The sequence below is a fragment of the Schistocerca nitens genome, chromosome 2 (genome assembly GCF_023898315.1).
Source record: "Schistocerca nitens isolate TAMUIC-IGC-003100 chromosome 2, iqSchNite1.1, whole genome shotgun sequence".
Lineage (NCBI taxonomy): Eukaryota > Metazoa > Arthropoda > Insecta > Orthoptera > Acrididae > Schistocerca > Schistocerca nitens.
The window spans coordinates 1,041,349,025-1,041,374,240 of NC_064615.1; the positions used below are offsets into that span (position 1 = coordinate 1,041,349,025).

Consider the following 25,216-nt stretch of genomic DNA (forward strand, 5'->3'; position numbering starts at 1 on the left):
TGTAAGGTGATGGCTTACTGGTGTGGTGGCTCGAGTCTTGCAATCTACTAAGCACTGCACAAGTGGATTTTGTGCACACCGTTCTGCAGTTGACCATCTCGTCGCTTTGTCAACCCATGAGATGAACGTTCTTCTGAGGAAATGCCAGACTGTGAGCGTGTTTTTTTGATTTGGAAAAAGCCTTCGACACCTGCTGGAGGTCTGGTATCCTCTGTACTCTATACATGTGGAGCCTCCGAGGCCGCCTGTCCTACTTCCTTCAGGAATTTTTAAAAGACCTATTTTTCAATGTATTTCTTGGTTCGGCCTCGACAGACACCTCTATCCAGGAGAATGGGGTGCCTCTGGGCTTAGTCCTTAGCTTCGTCCTCTTTACTATACCCATTAACTCTATTTTGGACTGTCTCAAGCCAGAAGCTCCAGTCCCGTTTTCGTCGACGACTTCGCGATCTGTTAAGGTTCTCTACAGCGGCGTCTTTAACGATGTGTTGATCATCTTTACTCGTGGAGCATCGACAGTGGCTTTCGCTTTTCTACTGACAAAACCATTTGTATGAATTTCTGGCGGTGCAGTCGGTTTCTTCCACTGTCCTTTCATCTTGGGTCTGTTGCTCTTCCGTTCGCTGGAACTACGAAATTCCTGGGGCCCATGCTTGATAGGAAACTTCGTTGGTGCTCTCAAGTGTCCTACATGGCCACACGATATACCTAGTCCCTCAGTTTCCTGTGTGTCTTAAGTGGCACTTCCTGGGGAGCGGATTGGACCATCCTCCTCCGTTTATACAGATCCCTTGGCCGTTAGAAAGTAGACTATGGATGTTCTGTTTACTCCTCTGCTCATCCGTCCATCTTTTACCATCTAGAAACAATCCACCATCATGGAATATGTTTGGTCACTGGCGCCTTTTAGACTGACACGTTTGAGAGTCTCTATGCAGTCTAGGGGCAGTCTGCCTTCGGCAGTGACACAGTGCGGACCGTGTTGCCTGCCGGCCGCGCTGTGGTGCGCGGGCCTGTTTGTTTACGCCGGAGCAGCTTCGCGTGTGCGGTGTTGTGAGTCTAGAACGAGATGGCACACTAGTACAGAAAAACTACTTTGAAGTTCAGTTTTGCGAACGACTATACACGACCAAAGGCACACGAGATTGAACGTCTCTTAAGAGAAGAGGTAAAAATCGATCCACAGGAAATCGTGGGAATCAATTTATCGATCGTTTCATGCGTCGTCTATGTCAAGCTTGTTGACGAGACTGCTTGCGAAAGACTTCTACAACGATCACCGAACGGGTATCGTTTCTGTCATGCCGACGGGAATGTTGGTGTGGTTACAGTCGATCACGAGGGAATGGGGATCCGCACTATACGAGTCTTCGAACTTCCGTTTGAGGTCCCGTCTGAACTTGTTATCGACGCCTTTCGACCATACGGTACAGTTCTATCCCATGTGGCCGAAAAATGGACGAGTTTTACCACGTACCCCGTTTTAAATGGGGTGAGACAAATACGGATAGAACTGCGAAAGCACGTCCCCTCTTATTTGTACATAGGAGGTTTTCGAGACATTTTAATCTATGATGGGACACCTCGCACTTGCTCGGGGTGCGGGAAAGAAGGTCACGACCGCTCTGAATGCCTCTAGCGACGTTTAGTGCAAACTACACGGGATGACGTTTCGGCGCCACAACAGATGACTGTCTTACCGTTGACCTTTGTGGAAGCCCTGAGAGGCGACGTGAGGGAGATTTCCGATGGGCACCAGCAGCTGCCCCCTATAGAGAACATGGACACCAACGGACTGGAACTCCGACCACCGGTTCCACCACAGCAGACACAGGACACCACACAAGAGATGCAGCTGACGGCCGCTCCAGGCTCATCCGTGGTGGCTGCCAATGCTTCCACCGAGAGCGTGATAGGCCAGGCCCAAGACGGAGGATACGCAACCCAAACAGCCGAAGCGGAAGCAAGGCAACGGAAACAGCGTTCGCCGAAGAGAAGAAAGAAGCGTCGACTGACTTCTGCTGACGATACCCATAGTCCCGAGGGGACAGTGGACGACAACGACAGTATCGACCTGAGACCAGTGGATTCAACAGATACCGATATGACGGTGCAGGAATTACACAGCGACGATAACTTGAACTCTCCTTCTGGTGACCGCAAGGTAGAAGTTGAGATGACAACTGTACAACATCAGAGCGGTGACAACGTTGCCTCCCATCCTTCGACCAGTTCCGGAAATATGCTGGGGGACTGGGCACAAGAAATGGACCAGCAGGAACAGAATGAAAATACGAACGCGACGATTGAGGATAGTCCTGGCCAGAGGCAGGGAGGGGTCGGGAAATGTTGAATAACTTGGTGTGGTGAGGAGCGCCGGGGGTGCAGATAGACGCTTAATGACACCGCCCTACAACTGATGTACACACGCCAGGCGTACCGCATTGCAACGATAAACATTAATGGCATTCGGACACCGCTTAAAATTCAAATGCTGAAAGATATGTTACGAGCTGCGGACGTGGATATTGTACTCCTACAAGAAGTGCGTTTCACATCGCCGCCAGAGTTCTACGGCTACGAGGCACATTATTCAGTGCACGATGAAAGTGGATGCGGTGTGGCGATTCTCACCAGGGAAGGAATAGGACTGGAGGACGTCATGTCTCTCCCTTCGGCACGTGGCATAGCGATCACAGTCGACGGCGTTCGTTTCATCAATTTATACGCGCCATCTGGCTCCACAAAACGAAGAGAAAGGGCGACCTTTTACACCGAAGAGATAGCACCGTTGTTCGCTGGACGTTATGATAACCATATAGTGGGCGGCGACTTTAATTGTGTCGTCGACAAAAAGGACCAAGTACCTCATTATGTGCCATGCATGGAACTGCGTGCGTTGATTACCGAAATGGCGCTTCTGGATACCTGGGAACTGCAGCATGGCGACAGACCGGGTTATACGATTGTAACGGGACACTCGGCGAGTAGACTTGATAGAGTGTATTTGACACGGGCTCTACGGACGGCGATACTGGATGCCGAAATCTGGCCAGCGGCTTTTACGGATCATATGGCGTACGTCTGTACGATTTCACTAACACGTCAGAAGATATGGCAGAGTAAGGGTTACTGGAAAATGAATTGTGCACTTTTACGTGACACTGCATGTCGCCGGTCGATAGAGGCGGCCTGGGAGATCTGCGTTCGCCGCCAACGAGCATACACCTCGGTTCTCCAGTAGTGGATCAAATGCGCAAAACCAACGTTACGGAGAACGTTGATACGATACGGGCAGGACAAATCGCAGTGGAACCGCACGACGGCTGATTTTTATTTTACAGCCCTGAGGGAGCTGATGACCCAACAACCATCGCCGGAAAGGCACACGGCCATGCGCAGGATAAAAGACAAGTTATTACAACTGACGAGACTAAGAATGGAAGGTATAATGGTCCGGGCGAGATTGGCGGACACAGTTGCTGCCGAAACCCCTTCCATGCACCACGTAGTACGTGAACGCCAACGACGACGCAGGACATTGATCAGGGAACTAATCTCTGAAACTGGCCAGCGAGTTGTGCACCAGCGTGATATTGCGCATGTGTTTACTGACTATTTCCGCCAGTTATATGGACCTGTACAAGTGAACCACGAGACACTACATGATGTCATCTCGGAAATGCCAGATAGAGACCACCACTGGATGCAGAGACTTTCATCACAGCGATAACAGAGGACGAGCTGACGGATGCAATTGCCAGGGGGGCTCCGAACAAGTCCCCAGGACAGGACGGCTTCCCAATTGAATTTTACCGCGCATTTGCGTACCTCATGGGACGGACCTGGATTCAGATGTACAACGAACTCCTCTTACCGCAGACTGAGATACCTGCCGAATTCACGGAGGGTATCATCATCCCAATACCCAAACCACACGGTGGCAGAGTGCCAGGAGATTATAGACCACTCACTCTCTTAAACTGCGACTATAAGATTTTCGAGCGCATCCTTGGGGCTCGCCTGCAGTCTTCAATTTCTGATAGACTCCTCTTAGATCAAACTTGCCTCGGCGGTAAGAGTAACGTACATACGGCGCTCGGTGACTACCGAGATATCATCGCATTAGCAGCGGCATGCCGAGTGCGTGGGGCACTCGTCGCTATTGACTTCGACAGAGTGGATCATACCTTTTTGCATGCGGTGATGGGCAGATTGGGAATCCCACAGGCCTTCATTCTAGTGATCATGCGACTGTTACACGGCGTGCGATCAAAGGTCTCGGTGAATGGGCGGGGCACTGACTACATTGTTATTTCAAGGTCAGTTCCTCAAGGTGTCCCCTCTCGATATTTTTGTATGCAATTGCTTTGGAACCCTGTCTATATGGTCTCCGAAGACGGTTGGAGGGAGTGCCGTTGCCACAACTGACCTTTCATTGCCGCGTTTATGCTGGCGATGTGATGCTGGTGGCAAGGACAGGCGACGAAGTACGTACGGCGTTGGCATGGATACAGCGATACGGGATGGCGGCAGGAAGCGTGCTTAATCTACAGAAATCACGCTGCATGAATGTCGGTCGAGGATTACAACCTGGGGAGGAAGGGCCGCTCATGTTAGTTAAGACCATAAAATGTCTAGGTGTTACGTTCCACACGGATGTGCAGCGGACAGCAGCGGATAACTACCGACGCATATTGAAGCTGATGCGGACAATGGTGCTGTTACAGAAATTAAGAGCGTTGGATATGATTCAGAGGGTGACCTATGGTAACGTATACCTAGCACCGAGACTCACTGACGTAGCGCATGTCCTGCCTTTAACGCGCACACTGGCAACACGGATACAAGCAACTTTCGGAACCTACGTGAGTGTGGGACACCTGTTTAAGATCCAATACACAACGCTTACTCTACCACCTGGAGAGGGCGGACGTGGTCTAGTGAACTTATATGAAAAGGCACGGGCGTTATTCGTCAGTACGATTTTCCGACAGTGGCGCGGTCAATTTCGCAATATCTCGGGTGCGTTGGCCGATGTACTAGCGCCCACTTCAGTGCTGCCCCCAGTCAATGTGGGCCATATTTCACCGCAGCTGTCACATTTCAAGTCTTTTTTTTTTTGGAGCTTAGCTATGTCAGAGATTCATTCCCAACGACACGACTACCGACGACGCGAGATGTATATCAACTCTTACTGCGCCGGTGCCCCAGGAATACACTGGAAAAGAAGTACCCAGACAAGAACTGGCGACAGATATGGCGCGTTATACGGAACGTTTACCTCCCAACGTCGGTACGCTCAACATGGTATGTGGTGGTAAATAGGAAGTTCGCAACGAATCAACGGCGGCCCGCGATTCATTTTGCAGACACTCCACTATGTTTAGGCTGCGCAACAGTGGACACTGATGAACATCGTTTAGCATGTAGTGGGACGGCCCCAGTGTGGCACTTGGCACAACAGATATTGGCGTTCCTGTTACGCTCCGCCCCTCACACAATTTCATCAGACACACTTTTTTTCTCCCAAGAATCTTATTTTCCGGTCCAAAAAACCAATGCAGTGACATGGGTACGAGGAATGGTGGTGGGCTACGTGTTTAACGAATCGGAAAAGGACAAAATTGATTTTTGGCATTTTCTCCTGGATGGACACATGAAGCTGCAACAGCATAAGAAATATGGGCAAGACTTCGCTAATTACTTGCGACTTACATTTACCGACCCGCCGGCCAGATGGGGTGTGACGGGTGAGAGATGAGATAGACGAAGAAGCCGAGATAGTCATCGATCACACTTACGGACCCTTAGTTAATTTCGAGAAGACGACCCAGTCTTACACCAACGTCTGGAGAACGAGTCGATGGCTCTCTTGCTCTATCGAACGTCGGGTCGTGAGCAGCTGTCGCCCCCGACAGGAATTTCATTTCATTGCTACAGGAGCACGTTTCTTTTGTATTTGTACTGTCCGCAATGTCTTCATGTCTTTCATTTGGGCATTTTCTGTTTTATTCATTTCCTTAATTAATTTATTTTCTAATTAGCCACTATTTGTCAACATATGGACATTGTAGACACTATTTATGCGGTAGTACAACAAAATGTATGTCAGCAAAGGTGGTAAGCCTGACATAGGAAAAAAAAAGGGTAGCGTCTTTGATTCATAATCAAAACGTCTTCGGTCCTGGGTTCGATCCCCGACACTGCCTAAATTTTGATAAATAATCAGCATTGGCGGCCGAAGACTTCCGGCATAAGAAGCGGATAGAGGTTCAGAGCACTCTCTTGTCCTAGGGGTGGGAAATTGCTCCTAAAGGCGGAAGAATCAGCAATGATCAACGACATGAGGATGCAGAAGGCAATGGAAGCCACTGAATTAAAGACACGTAACGTGTATCCACAGGACATGTAGCCTGTAATTGAAGAAGTATCATGATGATCTCTCCTTTGGCAAAAGATTCCTGAATAGTCCCCCATTCGGATCTCCGGGAGGGGACTGCCAAGGGGGAGGTTACCATGAGAAAAAGATTGATCAATCAACGAAAAGATGACGTTCTACGAGTCGGGGCGTGGAATGTCAGAAGCTTGAACGTGGTAGGGAAACTAGAAAATCTGAAAAGGCAAATGCAAAGGCTCAATCTAGATATAGTAGGAGTCAGTGCAGTGAAGTGGAAGGAAGACAAGGATTTCTGGTCAGATGAGTATCGGGTAATATCAACAGCAGCAGAAAATGGTATAACAGGTGTAGGATTCGTTATGAATAGGAAGGTAGGGCAGAGGGTGTGTTGCTGTGAACGGTTCAGTGACCGGGTTGTTCTAATCAGAATCGACAGCAGACCAACACCGACAACGATAGTTCAGGTATACATGCCGACGTCGCCAGGTGAAGATGAACAGATAGAGAAAGTGTATGAGGATATTGAAAGGGTAATGCAGTATGTAAAGGGGGACGAAAATCTAATAGTCATGGGCGACTGGAATGCAGTTGTAGGGGAAGGAGTAGAAGAAAAGGTTACAGGAGAATATGGGCGTGGGACAAGGAATGAAAGAGGAGAAGGACTAATTGAGTTCTGTAACACGTTTCAGCTAGTAATAGCGAATACCCTGTTCAAGAATCACAAGAGGAGGAGGTATACTTGGAAAAGGCCGGGAGATACGGGAAGATTTCAATTAGATTACATCATGGTCAGACAGAGATTCCGAAATCAGGTACTGGATTGTGAGGCGTACCGAGGAGGAGATATAGACTCAGATCACAATATAGTAGTGATGAAGAGTAGGCTGAAGTTCAAGACATTAGTCAGGAAGAATCAACACGCAAAGAAGTGGGATACGGAAGTACTAAGGAATGACGAGATACGTTTGAAGTTCTCTAACGCTATAGATACAGCAATAAGGAATAGCGCAGTAGGCAGTACAGTTGAAGAGGAATGGACATCTCTAAAAAGGGCCATCACAGAAGTTGGGAAGGAAAACATAAGTACAAAGAAGGTAGCTGCGAAGAAACCATGGGTAACAGAAGAAATACTTCAGTTGATTGATGAAAGGAGGAAGTACAAACAAGTTCAGGGAAAATCAGGAATACAGAAGTACAAGTCGCTGAGGAATGAAATAAATAGGAAGTGCAGGGAAGCTAAGAAGAAATAGCTGCAGGAAAAAAGGTGAAGACATCGAAAAAGATATGGTTGTCGGAAGGACAGACTCAGCATACAGGAAAGTGAAAACAACCTTTGGTGACATTAAAAGCAACGGTGGTAACATTAAGAGCGGAACGGGAATTCCACTGTTAAATGCAGAGGAGAGAGCAGATAGGTGGAAAGAATACATTGAAAGCCTCTATGAGGGTGAAGGTTTGTCTGATGTGATAAAAGAAGAAACAGGAGTCGATTTAGAAGAGATAGGGGACCCAGTATTAGAATCGGAATTTAAAAGAGCTTTGGAGGATTCACGTTGGTGTGTAGAATATATGAGTCTGGCGACATACCATCTGACTTTCTGAAAAGCATCATCCACACAATTCCGAAGACGGCAAGAGCTGACAAGTGCGAGAATTATCGCACGATCAGCTTAACAGCTCATGCATCGAAGCTGCTTACAAGACTAATATACAGAAAAATGGAAAAGAAAATTGAGAATGCGCTAGGTGACGATCAGTTTGGCTTTAGCAAAAGTAAAGGGACGAGAGAGGCAATTCTGACGTTACGGCTAATAATGGAAGCAAGGCTAAAGAAAAATCAAGGCACTTTCATAGGATTTGTCGACCTGGAAAAAGCGTTCGACAATATAAAATGGTGCAAGCTGTTCGAGATTCTGAAAAAAGTAGGGGTAAGCTATAGGGAGAGACGGGTCATATACAATATGTACAACAACCAAGAGGGAATAATAAGAGTGGACGTCTGGAGTACAGCATTGTATGGTAGTGAAACATGGACTGTGGGAAAACCGGAAGAGAAGAGGATCGAAGCATTTGAGATGTGGTGCTACAGACGAATGTTGAAAATTAGGTGGACTGATAAGGTGAGGAATGAGGAGGTTCTACGCAGAATCGGAGAGGAAAGGAATATGTGGAAAACACTGATAAGGAGAAGGGACAGCATGATAGGACATCTGCTAAGACATGAGGGAATGACTTCCATGGTACTAGAGGGAGCTGTAGAGGGCAAAAACTGTAGAGGAAGACAGAGATTGGAACACGTCAAGTAAATAATTGAGGACGTAGGTTGCAAGTGCTACTCTGAGATGAAGAGGTTAGCACAGGAAAGGAATTCGTGGCGGGCTGCATCAAACCAGTCAGTAGACTGATGACTAAAAAAAAAAATGCAGGAGCTATCGTATTACCAATGTCATATTGGCGTGATGTCCTCCTCAGTGGGTACGCCTGCCATTAGTCTGCCATGCCTGGCCATTCAAACAGTACCTCCTTTTTCAATGACTCTTTTGACCGCCATTAAGAGGCACGCCCTTCTTCTCTATTACCTCCTGGAGCTCGCTTCCAGCTACTGTACCAGCTGCTTAACTTCACGATACCTGCCACGTTCATCATAGGTGTGAAAACTTTACTGCCTGGGCTTCGTGCGCCGGGCAGTGTTCATATTGGACTTCATTCGCTTTAAGTTTCCCAGCCCTCGCCGGCAACATGTTGACAGCACATTCGTGTACCCTGATGACTTCAAGGCTGACTGTGGTCTGAGGTGTGCCTCCGTCATTGGCAACGACCTTCTGCTTTATCATCTACCACAACACGGCACAATTTGTACAGCAGGGCTCTTCGCCCTCTGTCAGGCCACCCTGAACGTCAGGTGACATAGGCTTTTTTATCATATGCTCTGATTCTCTCAGTGCCCACTAGAGCCTCTGTGTGCTGTACACAGTCCATCATAAGTGCAACGGGTCCAAGAAAGCGCCCACTTGCTCGATGATGAGGGACTCACCGTGATGTTTATGTGGGTTCCTGGTTACGACGATCTGGTTACGACTTGAAATGAGGCTGCTGACGCTGCTACCAAGACTGCAGTCCTTCTACCTCGGCCTGCTAGCTCTTCCAATCGTTCGGATGATCTTCGTGTTGCCGTCTGTCGACAGATGGCGTCACTTTGGCATCAACACCGGTCTCCTCTTTACGTGTACAAGCTACAGGGAATTAAATTTCTCCCAACGGCGTGACCTATCTCCTCTCGGCCCAAGAGAGGTGTGTATATACGGATGCAGTAGCATAAAAAATCTTTGGTGACAAGGATTGCCTCTGCTTATAATACACCCCTTTTTCACGACACTCGGGCGTTCAACCCAGCAATGGGCAAACAAAAAGGAACCCATGGCTCCAATAAACATGTCCAGCGCACCTCTGGACGAACCATTAGGAGTGGAAAAGTTTTATGGACTATGACCGTACAACCTGGAAGACTCACCAGCAGCTAGGACAATCGATCGTGAAACCCTTCACTGTATGATCGGAGACACAGGAAAGCCACTGCAGCTTCTTTACTTCTGATCTACGGGTGAGCCAAAAATTAAATTGTGTTTATTTTTTATTTATTATAGCACAAACAGGGCCATCAGGCCCTCTCATACATTTAACAAGGCATTCCACATACTTTAATTCTACATTTCGTCTTTCTGTGGTTGAGGAATCTCTTACGCAGTAGCCGTCTTTTGCGACTGCAATAAAAGCCTTTCGGAAAAACGACATTCCGGTTAAGGAGGCGGTGACTGACTTATTACAGTTTTTATCACAATTACCTTCTTATTGTAGAGTCGAAAGTCTGTAGGCTATGACTGGTTATTATTGTCTCATAAAAAGTGGTAGTGTCAAAAATAAAAATTTTGGACCCGACCAGTTTCACTTTACTGAAAGCGTCTTCAGTGGTCAGATATGTTGGCTCCTACATTATTTTCGTGAGATCTTCACTCACAGCTGTTCCATTTTTAGCACAGTCTCCTGCACTTAGACACAATATTATATCGTTTGCATGCTTTTGTAAATCCATATTCACGATGTGTATTTTAGTTCAATCGCTCGAAACATACCAAGTATACGACATCTCTCGAAACACGGCGCATGAGATAGTCTGAGTATTAAAAAGTTAAAAACGAAAAATTTTTTTTTGTCACTGCAGTATAATGTGTTAAACGTTGAGTGTGTGTGTGTGTGTGTCGAAGAACGCCTGGAAGCAGTGTAGGAGCCAAAGAAACCTGACCATTGAACAAGCTTTAAATAAAGGCGTAACGAATCTGGTACGGATATGACTTTATTATAGTCACCATTTCCATATATATTGCAGGCCGACTTCCATGGAATCCGTGATATTAGCAAAGGAGTTAAGGAGTTAGTTTCTTTAATGTCTTATAAATTTCTCTGTCTTGTAGATAGAATTTTGTTTTAGCTGCCAATAGCTTTAGTTTGAGAATTTTTTAACTGGTCTTCGATAAAACTTGCTAATTTGATTTCAGTTCCACATTATTAGTGCGTAGTAGAGTAGTAATGTAACACATGACCTGTTAAATACAGCACTGACAAGATTTTCTCAATTGCAACAATTTTAAATCTGAAAAGAATCTTTGTTCCCAAGTACACGACATGTTGTACCTTATAACATTTTTTCACATTTGGAAATACCTTACTTTTATGGCGTAATTTTTTCAACTTCAGCAAAAGTCTGCAGCAAACATAAAGTGTATCATTTCGAAATGGAATAAGAAAACAAATCAAGCTTCTATTTCAGGGCCAGCTGGAGGCGAAATTCTTGAAACTGTTCCAATGTGCAAAACCCTCCCCTACACATTGATAATAAAATTTGACGATTACTGAAATCCAATCACTTGACATAACCTTCATTGTTTATTTACCTGGAGTCTCTCAAAAACAGATTCAATGTGGTGTCTTATTTATTTACCAGGTTTTAGTTGAAGTGCAGTTTCACAATTTGAGTGCATATATGGCTAGTATTCACAATTACAACGTGTACGTAGCAGCACTGTGAAGAGATACAGTGGAAGAACGAAAATAATAATGGCTGAAAACGGCAATCAATAACAATTACAGAAAACATTATCTAGATTGTTAATAAAATAATGAAAGAGGTAATAAAAGAAAACGTAATTCGTCGTAGGCTACATGTAAGATCTTTATTCGATCGTGCAATTAGCTCATTTATATCATGTTTCATTTTCAAGCACATCTGTGGTATTACGTATTATGTACTGTTATTATTCAATTACTTTGCTAATTTTATAAAAAAAATAATTTGATAAATACAATATATACTACATAATATCACACATGTGCTTCAAAATGATAAATAGTCGATATTAACTAACTGCACGATTTAAGTAAAGATCGTGTACATAGATCCTATTGCGCAGTATGTTTTCTTTTATTAAGTATTGAGATGCAGTGCATCAACACAGAAACAGAAATGTAATAAAAGTCAAATATCTAGACTTCTCACTTCATGTTCAAACAAGGCATGATCTCAATCATCATTGGGGCAAGTGACAAGTGTACTAGTATTCAAGGTAGTTTGCAGAATCTATGACACATAATATGTACCATCAAACTGTCGAAAGAACATAATCCACGAAATCCTGAAAATAAGAAACGAAAAATAGATGTAAGAAGAGTCACACAATCCGTTTGACAGCTCATACATCCGAAATGCTGCCAAGAATAACATACAAAACAGTAGGAATGTAAACTGAGTAGCTGTTCGACGACTGCCAGTTTGGTTTTAGTACAAGTGAAGGCCCAGTTTCAGTCATCATAGTCGATATTTTTGGAAAACATATAACAATGTTGTTCACGATTTAAATGAAAAACAGGACCTGATACGTTTTGGTGCGTATAGCACAACACGTTTCGAGCATTTATTCTCATTAACCAGTAGATATATATGTATTGCTATTGTGTGAATTTCGGCGCAGTGAAGGAGACGGAGTACCTTACGACTGCAGGCAAGATGAGCAGAACAGCACACATGCAGACATCACATAATCAACCAGTGTAAGTAATGCATTTGATAATGAGAATAAATTCTCGAAACGCGTTATGCTACGCATAAGAAAATGTAACTAGTGCAGTACGTTTTTCTAATCGTAGAGGTAAAATCATCTGAGAGAGTCTAACGTTGCTTTGGTAATGGAATCAAACGTAAGAAAAATGAAGATACTTTTATAGTATTTGTCGACCGATGAAAACCTTCCGACAATGTAAAATAGTGCAAGACCTTTGTATTACGAGAAAATGTTTATAAACCATGGGATAAAAAATTGAGTAAGGTTCACTGTGTGGAAGACCCAACAAAATATATTAAGACGAATGGCAAAGAGAGGTGTGCTCGGATTTGAAAGGGTTATGTAACATTCCTATTGATCAAACTGTATGTCGAGAAATTAATGACGAAAATAAAACAAACATTCAGCAGTAGCATTAAATTTAAGGCACAAGAATATCAATCAAAATCTTTGCTGATAACAAGCCTAGAGGTAGTTGTTTTATAAGCGAGTATTCGGCTCTCAACTGTCTTTTGGGAGAGAGTATGATGCGTCTAGTTATTTAAGCTGATCACTATCTCTTGAGGAAATCATAGTTCAGATCTTATTTTCTCAAAGCAGGCTTTATAGTATGTATATCATTGGGACAGAATTTGGCTATTACTGTTGAAATAGTGCTCATTGGAAAATAGTGCAGGAGTCCTTAAAGAGTATCATAACTTGTGTATGGACTACGTAGTTTGCACCACTCGAAAGAGCTCACCGTGAAAGTTCTCCGGAAATCCACTAGATGTCTCTATCTGTACTTCAGCAGCTGAGGTACCCGTATTGCGCGAGGTGGACAGTGGAAACGGAAATATAGTAAATTCGGTAATTTGTTGTCTCTGTGGAATTGTGACGACCGTTTACGTGATGACAATATGGCCTGTTGCGGGATGTTCGCAATGGTGACGATTCAGAGAAAATCCAGACGAATCTATCTACGACTTCCGTTTTCCCATTGGCTAAATATTGCAATTCAAGAATTATTTCCTCAAATCTTGATGATCAGTAATTTTTGTAGATAGAGAAATGCCATTAACTTTCAATAACGACTTATAATTTTTTAAACATAAATTTTTTTCCATCGTGAAGCTGAAGTGTTTGAACCAAATGAGTACAAATAAACTTACATCAAATTTCTGTCGGTTTTATTTTGGGAGATAGGAACTTTCAGAGTTATAGTGGTAGACGCAGAGTGTTTTACATCATTGGCAGTATTCACATGGAGTTTCTGCTGGCAGAATGTTCACCGAAATGATGTGTTCAGAACAGTGTCTTTTGCCCTGAATGCACAACTCAATATGTTTTCTTACTGATCTGCGGTCGAGATATGAAGTTTGTGGAATCACGGAACAACAGGATTCCCAGATGCGCCGTCTGAAATCATCTCTGATTGCTCATTCCACGTCAGCAGCCTTAGCAGATCGAACCTCGTTTCCTTGCGCATTCCCGTCCGCCTTCTTTACGACACCGTAAAAGTGCATTGTACAATCACACTAAATATGACTTCCAACAGCGCATAGAGGAAGCTGGTCGCTTCGTGACACAAGAAACTTTACATCTTGTGTGCAGGTTGTTTAGAAGGTGCAATGATTTGTGCGTTCAGGAGAACTGGAATCAGAACACCATACTTACATGAATGTTTTGCCGCCATAACATATGTCGGAACACAGCATGTGCCATCCAAACCCAGAAATGTGAAGGCCTCTAGCTTCCTAATTAAAAATAATATAAATTTTATTTATACCTAGGCGGTTTGAATACATTAGTTAGTATAAAACAACATTACGATCTTTTCAATAAATTATTACCAATTGCTATAACTCTCTGGAAAAGAACTAAGTGATCAAAATTTTTTTAAGTTACAGAGAAAATTACTTATATGTATGGGGCAGTTAAAACTAAACTTTCTGTAGTTGAGACGTCCCCCATGAAAAACGCGTGCTTGTGGAAAAATGTGTAAGGATATGCGGAAGAGAAATAACAAGTAAACCATGGAAAGAAACACATTTAAATTTCCACATGAGAGGGTAACATTTCTTAAGTGCGTACCAAGTTTACGTTACTGGCTACAAACGTTGCTCAGTCTAATGACCTTCTGAGTTGGTAAGTAACCTGAAGTTTGTACGGATACCATTTCACAACATTTCGCAAAACTTCTCAAGCTGTAGACCATGGAAAGTTCAGTTCTCGTGACACAGCACATGTACTGCTTGAAGATGGCACATTGCATCCAGCATTCTCAGCCATGGCAACAAAAACTTCAACAATATGTGGCGCAGTTGCCATCGGTCTCTCCCAGGAGCCGTTCCAAATCACCAGTTAATTCGAATTCCCAAATCATGTTCAGCAATCTCACCACGTAAAGAAAACCTCCCCATCTTCATTCGGTACATCGATACTACCGAATAGCAGCAGCGATACTGCTGTTGTTTTGTTATAACAGCTTGACGAGTAAATCTCTGCTCACTATGTCCAGAGTCATATCGACCGTCTGCAATACTGTGATGCTTGTCTTTCAGCCGTACATCGCCGTACCAATGCGGGAGCCTAACGGCAAGTCATGACATTAATACACTACTGATAAATGTATCGCACAGTCTGAAGACCGTTCCAATACGTTGGATATACGTGCGATAAATAGTTTTCCGTCTGCACTGCCTCAATAACAAGTAAATCATGGAAAGAAACACACTTAAATTTCCTCATGTGAGGGTAACATTTCTTAATTGCGCACCGAGTAGCGAAAGTTTAATTGTAGGGTTGATTTGTTAAAAAGAGAAGTTCATGTGCTGGGGCTTCTCGGGGATGTTTACTTTAAAACCTTTTTGAACATTTTAAAAGTGTTAATACAACGTTTGCAGTGGCACTCCTATCCACCAACAATCTTTTATTAAATGCTTTGTTAATTAAGTTGAATACTACACTGAAGAGCCAAAGAAACTTGTACACCTGCCTAATATCGTGTGGGGCCCGCGAACACGCAGAAGTGCCGCAACACGAAGCGACATGGACTCGACTAATGTCTGAAGTAGTGCTGGAGGGAACTGACACCATGAATCCTACAGGGCTGTTCATAAATCCGTAAGAGAACGAAGGGGTGGACATTTCTTCAGAACTGCACATTACAAGGCATTCCGTGTATGCTCAATAATGTTCATGTCTGGGGAGTCTGGTGGCCAGCGGAAGTGTTCAAGCTAAGAAGAGTGTTCCTGGAGCCATTCTGGGCGTGTGAGGTGTAGCATTATCCTGCTGGAACTGCCCGAGTCCGTCGCAATGCACAGTGGGCATGAATGGATACACTTGATGAGACAGGGTGCTTACGTACGTGTCACCTGTCAGAGTCGTATCTAAATGTATCAGGGGTCCCATGTTATTCCAACTGCACACGTCCCACACCATTACGGAGCCTCCACCAGCTCGAACAGTCCCCTGCTGACATGCAGGGTTCATAGATTCATGTGGTTGACTCCATATCCGTACGCGTCCATCCTCTCAAAACAGTTTGAAGCGAAACTCGTAAGACCAGGCAACATGTTTCCAGTCATCGACTGTCCAATGTCGGTGCTGACGGGCCAGGCGAGACGTAACGTTTTGTGTCGTGCAGTCCTCAATGGTACAGGAGTGGGGCTTTGGCTCTGAAAGCCCATATCGATGATATTTCATTGAATGTTTCGCATGCTGACACTTGTTGATGGCCCAGCGTTAATACCTGCAGAAATTTGAGGAAGTGTTGCACTTCTGTTAGGCTGAACGATTCTCTTCAGTTGTCGTTGGCCCCGTTCTTGGAGCGTCTTTTTCCGGCCGCAGCGATGTCAGAGATTTGATGTTTTACCAGATTCCTCATATTCACGGTACACTCTTTAAATGGTCGTACGAGAAAATCCCCACTGCATCGCTACTTCGGAGATGCTGTGTCCCATAGCTCGTGCGCGCGACTATAACGTCACTTTCAAACTCACTTAAATCTTGATAACCTGCCATAGTAGCAGCAATAATTGATCTAACAACTTCACCAGAACCTTGTTGTCTTTTATAGGCGTTGCTGACCGCAGCGCCTTATTCTGCCTATTTACATATCCCTGCATTTGAATATGCATGCCTAAACAAGTTTCTTTGGCGCTTCAGTGTATTTCTCAGTTTACAATTTGTTACAAAAAGAAATTACACTAAAGTGAAAAGATGTAATTCTGAACTACAGGGCACAGAATAAGGGATAACTTTTAAATGCTTTAACTCACAATTTGTATAACTGTCCCAAACTTTGAAATGATTTCGTTGTACGTCCGTCTTCTCCCTCTTTCCTCGCTGTTGGTCTCTAGACCGGAGTCCCGACCACGAGGCTGTCAAGATTGCATGTACTTTGAAGAGTCAAAACGTGTCGATGGTGGACTATTCCATTTTACAAAAAGTAGTGAAGAAGCTGCTTCTTAACAGATGATCGGGTTCATTAGATAACAGTGGAATTGTCTTGATGGTAGTTGTCAACGGAAGCCATTTGTAGGATACTTAGCTTTGTTTTCACAATTTCCACCGAAGGTCTTACAGTTGTCAAAAACAGGAAAAGGTCAGGAACAAGGCACAATGGTGTTCGTGTACGGCCAAGCAGGTGGAAACGGTCGAAAGACAACACGGCTATAACAAGACGAATCCTCTCACAGGCACCAACCACATCACACAACATTTCCAGCTATTTTTATGTTATCATGGGTCTTTTCAGACAGACTAACGTGCTGGGAGGCGGCGGACTGTGCGTACGCCATATTTGGAGGACCGGTTTCAATAGAATATTAAGACGAACCCTAATGTAAGCTCAAGGCAAGCTGCCCGCCAACATGGTGTAAGCCAAAGTACGTTTATGTGTATCCTGCATGACAACCGCTATTACTCTCTGCAATCCCGTGGAGGCCACTTTGAACATCTGTTGTGAAGTGGATGCGATGTAGCTCTGTACTGTCTTCCGGGAGGATTAACTGTTGCACGCACACCGACCATTTCCACAAACTCTTTCACAGGACCCTTTTCCACCCATTTCCAGTCATCAATCTGTCCCTTCAGATTGTCTGATTTATTACTGCTCACCTTTATATACACTCCTGGAAATGGAAAAAAGAACACATTGACACCGGTGTGTCAGACCCACCGTACTTGCTCCGGACACTGCGAGAGGGCTGTACAAGCAATGATCACACGCACGGCACAGCGGACACACCAGGAACCGCGGTGTTGGCCGTCGAATGGCGCTAGCTACGCAGCATTTGTGCACCGCCGCCGTCAGTGTCAGCCAGTTTGCCGTGGCATACGGAGCTCCATCGCAGTCTTTAACACTGGTAGCATGCCGCGACAGCGTGGACGTGAACCGTATGTGCAGTTGACGGACTTTGAGCGAGGGCGTATAGTGGGCATGCGGGAGGCCGGGTGGACGTACCGCCGAATTGCTCAACACGTGGGGCGTGAGGTCTCCACAGTACATCGATGTTGTCGCCAGTGGTCGGCGGAAGGTGCACGTGCCCGTCGACCTAGGACCGGACCGCAGCGACGCACGGATGCACGCCAAGACCGTAGGATCCTACGCAGTGCCGTAGGGGACCGCACCGCCACTTCCCAGCAAATTAGGGACACTGTTGCTCCTGGGGTATCGGAGAGGACCATTCGCAACCGTCTCCATGAAGCTGGGCTACGGTCCCGCACACCGTCAGGCCGTCTTCCGCTCACGCCCCAACATCGTGCAGCCCGCCTCCAGTGGTGTCGCGACAGGCGTGAATGGAGGGACGAATGGAGACGTGTCGTCTTCAGCGATGAGAGTCACTTCTGCCTTGGTGCCAATGATGGTCGTATGCGTGTTTGGCGCCGTGCAGGTGAGCGCCACAATCAGGACTGCATACGACCGAGGCACACAGGGCCAACACCCGGCATCATGGTGTGGGGAGCGATCTCCTACACTGTCCGTACACCACTGGTGATCGTCGAGGGGACACTGAATAGTGCACGGTACATCCAAACCGTCATCGAACCCATCGTTCTACCATTCCTAGACCGGCAAGGGAACTTGCTGTTCCAACAGGACAATGCTCGTCCGTATGTATCCCGTGCCACCCAACGTGCTCTAGAAGGTGTAAGTCAACTACCCTGGCCAGCAAGATCTCCGGATCTGTCCCCCATTGAACATGAAGCGTCGTCTCACGCGGTCTGCACGTCCAGCACGAGCGCTGGTCCAACTGAGGTGCCAGGTGGAAATGGCATGGCAAGCCGTTCCACAGGACTACATCCAGCAGCTCTACGATCGTCTCCATGGGAGAATAGCAGCCTGCATTGCTGCGAAAGGTGGATATACACTGTACTAGTGCCGACATTGTGCATGCTCTGTTGCCTGTGTCTATGTGCCTGTGGTTCTGTCGGTGTGATCATGTGATGTATCTGACCCCAGGAATGTGTCAATAAAGTTTCCCCTTCCTGGGACAATGAATTCACGGTGTTCTTATTTCAGTTTCCAGGAGTGTATATACAGGACGTCTCTCCTAGCAGCGCCGGCCGGAGTGACCGTGTGGTTCTAGGCACTACAGTCTCGAGCCACGCGACCGCTACGGTCGCAGGTTCGAATCCTGCCTCGCGCATGAATGTGTGTGATGTCCTTAAGTTAGTTAGATTTAATTAGCTCTAAGTCCTAGGCGAATGATTACCTCAGAAGTTAAGTCGCATAGTGCTCAGAGCCATTTTCTCCTAGCAGCTGTTAGACGCTTTTTCTCTGGTGTTACCGTAGATATTTGCAATTTAGTTTTTGCAACGTGTCGCTGGAGTGAGCACGAACAAACACAGCTCGTCTTGTATACCATGCGACACCCAGCATCGACTCAAAGCGTCTGTTTCTTTCCCAGTGCAAACAAAATTATTTTTTAAATCCTAAGCTTACGTGGCCATTCGATACAGTGGTCCCAAATTAGTTTAGTACGATATTCGTGTTATCGATTAAAATTGTCGCAGAAGAAGCTGCGTAACACAGTCACAGTGGTGTAGTGGCTATGATACTAGACTGTTGTATGGAGGGTCGTCAGTTTAAAACTCACCTGAACTGTACAATTTTAATTTCTATATTCGGTTCGAGTACATTCTAGAACTATCCACAAATGTCAAGAATCATTGTATTGGAATGTTCTGTAACTGTATATATACCGTGTGTGTTCTGGCCGGAGGCTGTTCGCTCCGCACTCTTATATGTTCAAGTGCTGAATAAACCTTCGTTACGTGAAGTGAGTGTTCGTCATTCATCTAATTACACGTTCTTCTACGTGAAAATATTAACAGGGACGGTAAACCATGAGAAATAGCCAGTACTCTAGCAGCGACCGGGCAGCAACGCTGCTGCAGGGCGGTAACTCAGCACGGGCAGATGGTGCTGTCGCACCTGGACTACTGGCTATTCTTCGTGCTTTAGCGTCCCTGACGGTACATACCGATAACACGCCTGTCGTACTGGGTTACTTTGGAACTCTTCTGTCAAGTGGGCACGTAAAAAAGAAATGTTCAAATGCGCGTGCAATCTCATGGGACTTAACTGCTAAGGTCATCAGTCCCTAAGCTTACACACTACGTATCCTAAATTATCCTAAGGACAAACACACACACTCATGCCCGAGGGAGGACTCGTACCTCCGCCGGGACCAGCCGCACAGTCCATGAGGGCACGTAAAATTCCACTTTAAAAGAAAATTTGTTTGTAACAGGGAACAAAGTCGACACAGGGCTTTGCATGAAAGACTTGATGCGCAGAATTGGTTTTTGCCGGCTCCATCATCACATAAAAAAAAATATATATTCTGTAGCATTGTTGGACAGGGGCCCCATCCAGGGAAGTTCGGCCGCCGGCTTGGAAGTCTTATTTCAGGTGACGCCACACTGGGCGATTTGCACGTCGTTGATGATGACATGATCATGAGGACAACGCAACACCCAGTCCACGAGAGGAGAAAATCTCCAACCCGACTATGAATCCAACACGTGTGCACTGCATGGTAGGCAAACATATTACCACTCAGTTAAGCAGGCGGACTACACTTCACAAAAATTAAGTTTGCAAGCAACTCCCTATATATCTGAGAAAAAGTGATGACTACAAATTTCTGAGTTCGCGAAGAATTCACTATAGTGTCCAAAGGCTGCGAGTCTAATAACAGTCTGTGACCGATCCACCGGGTGATCAAAGAGTCAGTATAAATTTGAAAACTGAATAAATCACGGAATAATGTACATAGAGAGGTACAAATTGACACACATGCTTAGAATGACATGGGGTTTTATGAAAAATACAAAAGTTCAAAAAAATGTCCTGATCACAACAGCAACAATTACCATAACAAAGTAAAACAAAGCAAAGTTGATGTTCTTTACAGGAAATGCTCAATATGTCCACCATCATTCCTCAACAATAGCTGTAATCGGGGAATAATGTTGTGAACAACATTGTATAGCATGTCCGGAGTTATGGTGAGGCATTGGCGTCGAATTATGTCTTTCAGCATCCCTAGAGATGTCGGTCGATCACGATACACATGAGACTTCAGGTAACCCCAAAGTCTGGGGACCAGGGAGGCCAAGCATGAGGAAAGTGGCGGCTGAGCACACGATCATCACCAAACGACGCGCGCAAGAGATCTTTCACGCGTCTAGCAATACGGGGTGGAGCGCCATCCTGCATCGTACGTTCCAGCAGGTGTTTATCAGCCAGGCTAGGGATGATGCGATTCTGTAACATATCGGCGTACCTCTCACCCGTCACGGTAGCAGTTACAAAACCAGAATCACGCATTTCCTCGAAGAAAAAAGGCCCAATAACGGTAGATGTGGTAAATCCAACCCATACCGTGACTTTCTCGCGGTGCAGTGGAGTTTCCACGACAGTTCTAGGATATTCGGAAGTCCAAATTCTGCAGTTGTGGGCGTTGACAGACCCTCGGAGCGTGAAATAAGCTTCGTTGGTCCACAACACGTTACTCAACCAATCGTCATCTTCCGCCATCTTTTGAAACGCCCACACCGTAAATGTCCTCCGCTTCACTAAATCACCAGGTAACTGTTCATGATGCTGATGGATTTTGTACGGATAGCATCGGAGGGTAAGCCTCAGTGCCAACCAAACAGTAGTGTATGGAATGCCGGTGCGACGTGCGACTGCACGAGAGCTGACTTCCCCGTGCATAGACGAACCTGCTACAGGCTCCATTTCTTCCTGAACTGTCTCAGCAGCATTACGCCTTGTGCTCGGTCGGCCACTATGGGGTCTATCGTCTAAACAACCCATGGCTTCGAACTTCGAAATCATTCTCGCCACAGCTGCATTTGTCTACGGACATTTACCCGTTCGAATCCCCTTCCTATGGCAATAGGATCGTAACGCTGAACTAGTACATTTCCCATTCTGATAATACAGCTTCACTAAAAGCGCCTTTTCAGGTAACGTCAACATGCTGCGACTGCTGGCGCATCTGATTCTCTCTCTCATTACAGCTCCTTCTACACACGATTGTCATGCGCAGTCACTGACGTTTTGCTGTCCAGCGCCATCTGTCGGACATTTTGTGAACTTTGTTTTTTTTTCCTTGTTTCTAATAAAACCACATGTCATTCCAAGCATGTGTGTTAATTTTTACCTCTCTGTCTAAATTATTCCGTGGTTTATTAAGTTTTCAAATGTATACTGACTTTTTGATCACCTGGTATATCGTCGTTAAAAAGCGGCACGTGATTCGAATAATGTCTTATTGCTGCCCAGGAGCTGTATGTAGAAAGTGAAAGATCTAGAAATTCATGGTACCCTTCCCATCCCTAAACTGAAACATTCCTTTAATGTAAATAGACATGCCCTTGCTCTGTGTCAGTACAGATTTATGTAATTGTAACATCTGTCATTTGCAGAAACTAGTTCACTTTGCTGATGTCCTAACTGCTCCAAATGATCCTTTTACTTTTGTTACAGACTGTCTGCACCTGCAGCTGTACCGCGACAGCAAGGAGAGATACAAACAGGGCCAGACGAAGGCCTCTCTGTCGCTGCAACATTTCCTCGCTATTGAAACAGGTATTTGTTCTCCGTGCCCTATCTTCTCTACCAATACAGATTTTCGTTTCACATTTGCCATCAATAATTCAGTAATCTTATTTCGAGGATGGTAGAATGTCTTCCACTCAGTTCCAGAAGAATTAGACAGTCATAGTAACATCTTGGTATAAAATATATTTCGGAAAATCTTCCATCTTCCTCCTGAAAATCTTTGGGAGTTTTGTGTGCGCCGCTACGCGTGTCGTAAAGTATTGCATTAGCATGAGAACATGATCTGAACACAAGAATACATCTGTTAAGTTTGTGCGTCTGTGACACCTGCCGCAAATTGCCTATAACTACTTATACAGGGTGTTTCAAAAATGACCGGTATATTTGAAACGGCAATAAAAACTAAACCTAAACGAGCAGCGATAGATATACACCGTTTCTTGCAATATGCTTGGGACAACAGTACATTTTCAGGCAGACAAACTTTCGAAATTACAGTAGTTACAATTTTCAACAACAGATGGCGTTGCGGTCTGGGAAACTCTATAGTACGATATTTTCCACATATCCACCATGCGTAGCAATAATATGGCGTAGTCTCTGAATGAAATTACCCGAAACCTTTGACAACGTGTCTGGCGGAATGGCTTCACATCCAGATGAGATGTACTGCTTCAGCTGTTCAATTGTTTCTGGATTCTGGCGGTACACCTGGTCTTTCAAGTGTCCCCACAGAAAGAAGTCACAGGGGTTCATGTCTGGCGAATAGGGAGGCCAATCCACGCCGCCTCCTGTATGTTTCGGATAGCCCAAAGCAATCACACGATCATCGAAATAATCATTCAGGAAATTAAAGACGTCGGCCGTGCGATGTGGCCGGGCACCATCTTGCATAAACCACGAGGTGTTCGTAGTGTCGTCTAAGGCAGTTTGTACCGCCACAAATTCACGAAGAATGTCCAGATAGCATGATGCAGTAATCGTTTCGGATCTGAAAAATGGGCCAATGATTCCTTTGGAAGAAATGGCGGCCCAGACCAGTACTTTTTGAGGATGCAGGGACGATGGGACTGCAGCATGGGGCTTTTCGGTTCCCCATATTCGCCAGTTCTGTTTATTGACGAAGCCGTCCAGGTAAAAATAAGCTTCGTCAGTAAACCAAATGCTGCCCACATGCATATCGCCGTCATCAATCCTGTGCACTATATCGTTAGCGAATGTCTCTCGTGCAGCAATGGTAGCGGCGCTGAGGGGTTGCCGCGTTTGAATTTTGTATGGATAGAGGTGTAACTCTGGCGCATGAGACGATACGTGGACGTTGGCGTCATTTGGACCGCAGCTGCAACACGGCGAACGGAAACCCGAGGCCGCTGTTGGATCACCTGCTGCACTAGCTGCGCGTTGCCCTCTGTGGTTGCCGTACGCGGTCGCCCTACCTTTCCAGCACGTTCATCCGTCACGTTCCCAGTCCGTTGAAATTTTTCAAACAGATCCTTTATTGTATCGCTTTTCGGTCCTTTGGTTACATTAAACCTCCGTTGAAAACCTCGTCTTGTTGCAACAACACTGTGTTCTAGGCGGTGGAATTCCAACACCAGAAAAATCCTCTGTTCTAAGGAATAAACCATGTTGTCTACAGCACACTTGCACGTTGTGAACAGCACACGCTTACAGCAGAAAGACGACGTACAGAATGGCGCACCCACAGACTGCGTTGTCTTCTATATCTTTCACATCACTTGCAGCGCCATCTGTTGTTGAAAATTGTAACTACTGTAATTTCGAAAGTTTGTCCGCCTGAAAATGTACTGTTGTCCCAAGCATATTGCAACAAACGGTGTATTTCTATTGCTGCTGGTTTAGTTTTTATTGCCGTTTCAAATATACCGGTCATTTTTGAAACACCCTGTATCTACGGTATGTAGCGCGTTTAAAAATACGTACCAGTATGTTGTATCAGAGAACTCACACTACCGTACTCTAACCCATTAAAATAGCTATTGGTGAGGAGAATACGAACTATTGCACAATCAACCTATAATTGCAGTTCTCCTCATTTATCCAATAATGTCTCAGGAGAGCATATTCGCCTTCGTGCCAAGGAATCCTGTTTCACTTCCCAGTCTATCAGGCAATATAAAGTCACTCATATTCTAATAGGACATCAGCGACAGCCTTCGGCGTCTTCCTGTAAGGCATGTTTCATAACATTTCCATTTCCTTGAACCGTATACTAGGTTTATTCGGAAGAGAACGACGTATTCCTTTTGCATGCTAGATCAAACACAGTTTCTCTCAATCCGCTGAGCAAATCTAATCTTCCATTAACTGTACCAACCAGATCACCTAGATTAGAAACTGAGCTGTTATTTAACAAATCTTTCATGAAACCGACTGATGTTAGCTTTTGTCTGATTCGAAACATTCCCCTTTCCTGTATGTACAATACTCCCAGGTGTGGTTTTCTTCATTTTTCTGACCTGGATTGTCCTTCTGTGACTTTGACAAACATTCCAGCTGCTAATGATGGGGAAAACAAGTCACGTAAGAAATAAGAAAACGTAGGCTGGGAGCATAAAGTTATCTGACTTTTGCAAAGAACTTCCGAATTCACAAAAGAGAGTGGACATGTATGTT

At 45.1% G+C, this 25,216-nt stretch overlaps 1 protein-coding gene across 1 annotated transcript in view; it reads left to right on the top strand.

The window, feature by feature from the left end:
- Positions 1-25,216, top strand: part of LOC126235523 (uncharacterized) — a 436,836-nt gene that overhangs the window by 246,184 nt on the left and 165,436 nt on the right. Inside the window, exon 3 of the mRNA XM_049944241.1 lies at positions 22,505-22,606. Within this exon, the coding sequence (XP_049800198.1) occupies positions 22,505-22,606 (102 nt within the window). The remainder of the gene's footprint in view (positions 1-22,504; positions 22,607-25,216) is intronic.